Consider the following 8847-nt stretch of genomic DNA (forward strand, 5'->3'; position numbering starts at 1 on the left):
TTTTTTGTTACTCTCATCCATTTTTATTTTCTTACATTACTACATGTTTGGTCTCCAAGAAAAAATAAATTAATAATCGAGCGTGGGACCCCAAAAAAGTGAAATGCAAATTTCAAAACCCAAAAGAGCTTTGTTTTCAGCAATTTGCATTGTGACGTTGGCCACTTATTTTCTTAATATTTTATGAAAGTGAACTGATGACGATGATTAAACAAGTAGATAGTTTTGTTTTCAAGTAAAGGTTTTGATCTTATGGATGAGATTTTTTATTTATTTAACAATAATAATAATAGTAACAGTGGCCGACAGTACTTGTGTGCTGCCTAGGTTTTTGGTGACATGTATTTCACCCTTTTTGTCAATCCTTTCAATTTTGTTTTTGAATATTTTTCTGGTCTTCTATTTGGCTGTGGAAAGGGGAAACAAACTCTTTTTATTTATTTATATTAAAGGATCTGTGGCTGTTTGGTGCTGTTATTTATTGAAAAAAGGAGACCTGTTTAACAATTCATAGCAAGATCATAGCTGCTTTATTATGTTATATGCCCCACTGGCCCCTTGACAATGATTTTTCCTGATTTTTTTTATTTTTATGTATTGATGCATGAGACCAAATTAGGTTGACCGAGTCACTGTTTAGATAAATAGTTTTATTAAGAGTTTATCTGTTTCTACAACGAAAGATAAAATAAAGTCAAATTGTTTTCACGTAAGCTATTTTATAATAAGCTAATCCGGTGAACTTATGGAAGTAAGCTGAAAACAGTTTATGAACATAGCATAAGTTGTTTCCATAAGCTCTCTCTCACAATTGTTCATGTCAGTAGATACAAACTTAAATAAGTCAATTCAAACAGGCTCCTAGTGGAAGTATACTAGGTTCACATGTGGAGAGAATATGCACATGAATACTCCTTAGCTAGAGATAAATTACTTTGGAAAATGTGCATTACTTGGAGGTAAATACGCCTAATTTGATTCCTTGTGAAAAGTAAATTACTTTAGGGGGAGTCTTATTCTGGTTGTTTGGTCGGTCTTAAACATGGTTGCTTTCGGTAAAAGGATACTTGCTGAATGCAAATGAGTTTGTAGTCAATGCTTAGTTCTCACTTTGAATACAAGTGAGTTTGTGTTAACTGTTAAGCACCAAGTTTTGTTACTATGTGGTTTGGTTTGCTATTAAATGATACCAACTGCTACTTCACTCCAAAATTTGTGTTTTCTTTAAACTTTTTTTTTTTAATGATTTTAATTACTTTATTATATATGCTTACATTTCTATTCAGTTTATCCTGCTAAGTCCATTATTTAGTTTTTTTTATGTGGTCGTTTTTTAAGTATCATATATATTGGTGTACTAATACCACATCAATGCAACTCAATATGTTATCTATCTATTTACCTGTTTGTTAAATTTGATTTAGAGATTGGACCGTATATTAACAAAAAATAAGTGTTGACAGTCTTCAGACTCAAGTAACCATTTTGTATTTTAATATGTGAATGCTCATTTAGTTCTCTCCATGTATGTCTCATACTATGAATAGAGTTGCTTGAATTACATACCTTTGTGTGTGTGGGCATTTGGTATCCTCAGACTATTCTTTTTCCATGATATTATGGTATATATTTCCCCTCCTATTCATTTTGTTATATGATGCATTAATTTTCTGTGTATATGATATGCTGATACGCTATATCCTTATGCTTAGGATTCAGTAGCATTTATACTTTACCTAATTTAATAAATGTTAATATTATTGACCTTAAATACCATTAATTTTATGTCATTGATTGTGTTTTTTTTATGTAAATGGCTCTTGGCTCCACATGTTATGTCAGAGAAAATGAGAAATTATGACCTTTCCATGTTCCAATAACTTTGCTTCTTTTCTTTGAGAAACTATTGTTGTTTCTTTATATTTTCTCAATGCAAGTAATAAAGGTTTAGTATATCATGTGAGGAAATATCAAAAGATCCTACAGATGATGTAAATGTGGATTGATGACTAACCTCTTGAGTTCATTGATTACAGATCCTCATGGGACGAGGGATGCAGTGAACTTGGATCATCACATTCACTGTCTTGAAATTGAGGCTTACAGCTCATTATTGAAGGCTTTTATTGCTCAATCAGATCTTCTTACTTGGGTAAATATTTATTCTTCACCTGTTCTCTGCGATTGAGTTTGTCTCATTGAATATTATGGTCTTGCAAATCCTCTCTTTTTATTCATTAAATTTTTTTTGTGGCTATAGGGAAAAGAGGAGCTCTTGACTGAACTACGAAAGGAACTAAATATCGCAGATTCTGAACATGGAGAAATTCTGATTAAAATAAACTCTGATGAGTCAATTAGACGGATAAGGTGTTTGCAAATGTTGTGTACTATTCTTATGCACAGTTGGTTGGATTATTATGATATATGGTATTGTGAAACGCAGAAGCTTCACTATTTTTTAACATTTTATGTTGCAGGGAACAAAGGAAAATGGCATCTCATCCTCAGGATTATATTAAAGCTAATACTCCTGGGTGTCCTTCTGCTTCAATCGGAAATTCAATTATAAGATTGAAAACTCCATCCTCAGCTGCAATTTATCCTCAGATGAACATAACGCGCAGCCAAGCTTCTCTAAGTTCCATTCATATTCCTTCTGCAATGCCTGTGAGCAAAATCGGCCCCAATACAACTGTGAAAATTGTTTATCTTGCAATCTAGCTGCATTTAGAGCCTGTTTGGTTTAGGTTCCTGGCATCCAGAAACGCATTGCAGGAAAAATTAGTAGCTTGAGTTTTTATATAGACACTTTTTGGGTAATATGCCTCATGGAAAATAATTTTGTCTAGCAATATCCAAAGTTATTTTGCTTTTCTAAGACCAACCAATTCATACATAATAAATTTGACTCTTCATTTATAGGATTTGGTCCTTTGGCTCTATTCCTTACGATTTTTTTTTAGTAGAGCTATTTTCTTCTTGATTAATCCCTTTGAAAATCCGAACTTCTTCTACAGTCAACTCTTTTATTTGATCTGTGGTACTTAATAGAATTAATTAATTAATAGTATTGTAGGTTCGTAGGAAGCATAAGGATCGAAATCAGTTTCACTTCTGCTCTTACATTCTGCTGCTTTTTCTTTATCGAACTTCGGGGATAATATTATCAGCCCTTGTTTATTAAAGAAAGTACATTTAAAAGAGGAAACACTTTGATTAGATTACCAGTTTTCACATGATTGTTTTTCCAAACACAAGTGAATGTGGACTGTTAAAAAGGAAACAAATGTGCTGTTTACTTTACCTTATTAGGATAACATTGTTTTTTCTTAGATGGACATTTCTTAAGATTTGTACCAGCCTTTCTTCCATCTTCGGTTATGGACAGTTCACAACCTGCTTTCATTTGGTATCTATCAGTATTTTTAATTAGATAATAGTACTAGTTGAATCTGGTTTATTAATTTCCATTTGTCTGTGCCAGCCAAGATTTAACGACAACCTGTTGACTGCGGAATTCGTCCATGCGAATACAGAGCAATCCAAGGAAATGTTCAATTATGATGTTCAGTCACAGTCTGTTGGAAGAGGCAGAGTACCAAAAGGAAAATGTCAGTTTAAGCAGAACTTTCACCCATCTGAGTCTCTCATGTTAAACAAAAGATCTGATTTAATTGAGATCCGTGCAACGGATAGGGTTATCCATGACGTAAGAAAGTTCTTATTTCATATATGTTTTTATTGGTTTTATGTTACTCGCATTTTCACTGAAATTAAATGATCAGTTAAATAAAATTGGCAATTTATGGATCTTGTAGATATGAAGTGATAACGCCAAGACATGCACCTAGTAGTTTGTAGATGTTACTGTGTTTAAATGTTGATGATCATTATCTATCATATTAAACTCACTGTATCTTGGTGCTTGATAACGTCGTCAGTATCATGGAGTATGTTTTTGAATGTTGGATGATTATGGAGTAGCTGAATGTGGTTGTTGGGAGGACCTAAAGGAGAAGGAGATGTAGTTAAGATGATCTCAATTGGTTTCTTTTTTATTGTTCCATATATTGGTTAAATTTACAAATTAATACTAAGAAGTAATCTAATATACTGGAAACTACTGTACGACACAATCTAAATACTACATGCTATTTTTCACACATTATATCAAATTCATTATGATCTTTGCAATTAATTAAACACATATTGTATTTCATGTGTTCATTAGTTCTCATTCCATCGTGTTAATTCCTTACATTTGGCAGGTTGAGAAGATGCTTTTCAGTAGAGAGAAGCCTGGTCCGGTTGATATTGAGAAAGCAAAACAGACTCTTCATGTAATTCCTTCCTTTTGAGATGCATTGAATTAACTACTAGAAAAAGTTTAAATAACGACAAAAATTAGAAACGTAAAAAATAAAATTAGTCACGAAATTTGACGTCTCTAATACTTAGCAACGGAATTAGAGATGGATTTCCCCTTTTCTATCTCTAAATTTCGGTTGCTATTTCAACTTTATCTAGTAGTATATTTGTCTTCAGACAATTCTATCGAACTGTATTATATGAATGTATAATTTGGTCTAGGAGCAAGAAAGAGCTATAATCGAAGCACTCGGTAAACTGGCATATGTGTTAGAAGGAGGTATTTATTTTTTTGTCCTGATATTCTTATTGAGTTTCTTTTATAATGCATTTTTGTGAATATATATGCGGTAAAGATTTGGTTTTCAGATGATGGGATGCTGCGAAATCTCCAGAAATACTCCTAGAGGACACGAAATGAAAATCCATGCTAATTTCAGTGGACTAATTGGTAGCTTGAATGGAGTTGGAGATTCATTCTAAACCTTGAAGTTTGGGTGACTACATAATGGCATAGATACAGAACTTTTCACCCCAATTATGGAGGTATATATACACCTAATTAGTAGACAAGATATGATGCTTATTTTAGAGCTTTTAATTTAAGCTAGTAACTGACTAGTGTGAGATGAACACTTTGAGGTGACTCGTTTCATTGCTTGATGAGTTATACTCTTGCTAACCGTTTAGTGAAATGTAAAGTGTAAAAGGAGAATCCAATCTGTTTCAGTTCTTCATGGAAAAAGCTCATGTATTAATTTCTTGTTACTTGCATCATATTTAAATCATATGGTCATTGGTTTTCTGGTATGATTCATTAAAAGCATTTTTTTTCTACATGGATGTGTTCTTTGTTTTTGTTGTTAGGGCTATACTAAGTTGAAGATATTATGGATGTCCTTGTTGCTTCGTATTCCATATTACAACACATTAGTTGTGTTTTTCATAAATTTATTCTGATTGGAACTCAAATTGATAGAATGAGTTCCTAACCCTTGGAACAATGTTAAAATTTTGCACCCAATGTTAGAGAGTCTCTCATTGGATTAAAATATGATATGAATAATGATTATGAGAGACAAACAACCCTCTAATGGCAGCAAAGATAGTAAAAAATGATTCATTTAATTTTTCTACAAGCATTTAAAATTAGAGTATTAAGTACCTAACTACCTACTTATAATTGCAAAGTTAGATCAGATGATTCAATTACAAGTAATAATAGGAGATATAATTGACTTTACAAATTGGACTTGCTTGTTGTGAAATGTATGATTAACAAAGTTTCTTGAGATGGACCACAATGGACCCTTTTCTCCTTAGAAACTACATCTAGAATTCAATACTACCAATAGCCATGGAAATCCTTATAAACAAAAAACATAAATATATACTCAAGAGTCCTGCCCCCAATAATTTATCCAACCTCATATCCTTCTTTGGCAATATCACAAGTGCCCAAAGCAACCCTCCAATCAAAAACAAAATTGTTTCATAAAGTGAGTGATCCTTAGGAATGACATAAGGTTGAGGATAATGAGACCATGATGATAGAACAAGAGGGAATCCTAAACCCATCAAAGTATTAAACATAGGACCAGCATAACAACCAGATATAGCCATTTGTGCACCATCTGATCCACCATTTAAAGCCATAGCACCATTAGCTATCAAATCACCAAGAGAATTACCCCAAGCTAAAACAGTTAATCCAAGGATTGAAGGACTAATCCCAATTATATTCCCAATTGAAACCAATATGGAAACAAGCTCTTGAGCAATTATGTAAGTCCATGTTATGCTCATAATAAAACCACCTACAAGCCATAGAAACAATGATTTCTTAGGTGGGGTCCACCTATTAGTGCTCACACATGCAATATTTCCCAAAACTATGCCAATCAAAGTAGCTATCAAATACATAACTACACTATTCCTTGAACACATGTTTTCCTTTTGGACATTACAAATAATTGCCAATAAAATTGGTGCTAATGTGACAGATATAACTCCATATGGTTTAGACCATTTTTCATCACTCACAATTGGTATAGTAACCCTTCTTGGTAAAAAAAGTGGTAACTCTAGTAAATGAAGTAACTTTCCAAAGTAAATACAACAAATTGAATCGTTACCAAAACTTTCTGTTTTTTCTTCCTTATCTTCAAGTATCACTTTTTTTGCCAAGTTAGACTTCCTTTTCTCTTTCTCATTCTCATTCTCATTATCAACATAACCAAGCAATGGTATGCCAGATTCTATCAGTAACAACTCATCTGAACACAATAAAGTGAATTCCTTTTCTTTCTTAGTCTTATTGTTATCCCCTTCATAGAAAAGATGTGTAGTTGAGACAGCACAAACATAGAGAAAGTAGATAGAAACATAGCAAATTGAACCAAACAAGGTAATTTCACCAATGGAAATGATGATAAGGAGGACTAGCAAAGAGAAAAGGAAGAAAATGACATCTCTAATGAAGCTAGCCTTATCAACTTCAACTTGATTTGAACTAACTAAGATGCTTATAATCCCCAAAACAGAACTAGACACAAAAAAAGCACCTCCAAGAATAGTGTTTAAGCCAACTTCACCATCATTATTGCTAATTGATCCATTGAAAGAAACAACACTCGCAAAAAAATCAGGAGCACCATTTCCAAGTGAAAGAAGGGTTACTCCAGCAATGGTAGGAGAGAGATTCAAGATGTTGGAAAGACCCTTTAAGGAATTGCAAAAATAATTGGAAGCTGTGTCACCCAAAAGATAGAACAAAACCAAAAGCCATAAGGCAAGAAGTGAATGTCCTAAAAATGGAAACTTTCCTAGATTGCAATAAAATATTTGAAGATAGTTTATGTACCCTTTTGACCTACAACTAAGGGTGGTTTTGACATATGAACACTTAGAGGTATAATCTGAATAGTTGTGGAGGTCATTGCAGCCATCAACACTAATGTCATTGAGCAACATGGCATGGTTGAAGATGGTTGCTGTGAAGGTAACATTATTGACATGGCCATCATTAAAATTTGAGTTGGAAGAGTTGAGATAGGATTGTAGAAGGAGAAAAAGGAGGAAGATGAAAGATATGTTGAGGAGAAGTGTGAGTTTTCTTGATTGATGTTTGAACTTGGAAATTAAGGGTGCCATATAGAGAAGTTTTCTTAAGAATATGGAAACAGTTTGGATATATTATGAAGAACTTAAAAGTGATGTCCATGTCATATTTTTTTTACGGTTTGGGCAATACTAAAATAATTAATAATGAGTATTCCAAACACTTATATGATAAAATAATATTGCTGTGTTTTTACTATGCGTGTATCAAATATAAAATATGATAATATTTATTCCGTTAATTATTTTATCATATCTTTATATCGTATTTTATTTCTTTCCTATTATGCGCACTAAATAGACCGTAAAAATATATTTAACTCTAATAAATAGTTGGATATATTACAACCTTCTAAATAAATGATTTTTCCAATCATTGATTGGTTAGATTTGAGTTAGGACTACCCAAAACTAGTTTAATCAATATGAGGCATAGGATCCTGCAAACCTTGGGCCAGAAACCTCTTATCCATCCTTCATAGTTTTGTCACATTCTTAACCACCATTTTTGTTTTTAAAATTATAAGAAGTTGTCATTTTATTCTTAAATTCAAAAAAATTTAAATTAGTTTTTGAATAATCAAAATGTTAATCAATTTAATCTTTAACGTTATAATAATCATTGATTATTTTAACCGTAAATTATATTTTTCAAAAAAATTTATGATAATAAATTGTATATTTTTAAGACTATTTTGATTATCAAAGACTAATTGAGGCTTTTTTACTCAATCAAAAATTAAAATAACATCTTATACTTTTAATATTTATATACGAGCTGTTAATTCGTAATCCATGTATGGTACGCCGTTTGGAAAGGTAGTGGAAGCCTACCCTCTACCATAGCAAGGACCATAAGGATCATATATGTGTGTTGGTAAGGTGTCTTGTCATAGTTTATGTCCTTTTAACTTACAAGATCGAAAAAAATTAACCAATGTAAAGCAAAAGTGGACCTACAATATATATATATATATATATATATATATTTCATGAATTTGATTTTTATTTACACGTGAAAATTAACCATTTGAGATAAATAAATTCATAAATGTGTTCTAAATCGTGAAATACATCCATTCTTTATAGAAGTTGCACGCAAATCATAATATATGTTAACGATGAGTTTTAAAGAGAATTATTTGTTAGAACTAATAGTTTACGATCCTTCTCATTTTTATGTATAAGATCAAAAACTAATTGATGTGTGATTCAATACAATATATATATTTATTTTTTCTTATTTATACTAGAATGGTATTATTTAAGTTACTCTTTTAAACATGAATATTATATATATATATATATATATATATATATATATATATATATATATATATATATATATATATATAT

The 8847-nt window shown here is 31.6% G+C and overlaps 2 protein-coding genes across 3 annotated transcripts in view; one reads left to right on the forward strand and one right to left on the reverse strand.

The window, feature by feature from the left end:
* LOC101497708 (protein EMSY-LIKE 3-like) overlaps window positions 1-5181 on the forward strand; it is a 5544-nt gene extending 363 nt beyond the window's left edge. Inside the window, exons 2-8 of one of the 2 annotated variants that reach the window (XM_027332406.2) lie at window positions 2037-2152; window positions 2261-2370; window positions 2481-2670; window positions 3488-3712; window positions 4272-4343; window positions 4594-4651; window positions 4728-5181. In XM_027332406.2, coding sequence (XP_027188207.1) covers window positions 2037-2152; window positions 2261-2370; window positions 2481-2670; window positions 3488-3712; window positions 4272-4343; window positions 4594-4651; window positions 4728-4744 — 788 coding nt within the window. In that variant the 3' untranslated portion in view covers window positions 4745-5181. The remainder of the gene's footprint in view (window positions 1-2036; window positions 2153-2260; window positions 2371-2480; window positions 2671-3487; window positions 3713-4271; window positions 4344-4593; window positions 4652-4727) is intronic. The other variant, XM_027332405.2, reaches the window with a different exon arrangement.
* Window positions 5182-5569: 388 nt separating this feature from the next.
* Window positions 5570-7604, reverse strand: LOC101498031 (cation/calcium exchanger 1). The gene has a single exon (XM_004493161.4). The coding sequence runs from the start codon at window positions 7522-7524 to the stop codon at window positions 5704-5706; it is 1821 nt and encodes a 606-aa protein (XP_004493218.1). The 5' UTR covers window positions 7525-7604; the 3' UTR covers window positions 5570-5703.
* Window positions 7605-8847: the final 1243 nt, after the last annotated feature.

The sequence above is a fragment of the Cicer arietinum genome, chromosome 3 (genome assembly GCF_000331145.2).
Source record: "Cicer arietinum cultivar CDC Frontier isolate Library 1 chromosome 3, Cicar.CDCFrontier_v2.0, whole genome shotgun sequence".
NCBI lineage: Eukaryota > Viridiplantae > Streptophyta > Magnoliopsida > Fabales > Fabaceae > Cicer > Cicer arietinum.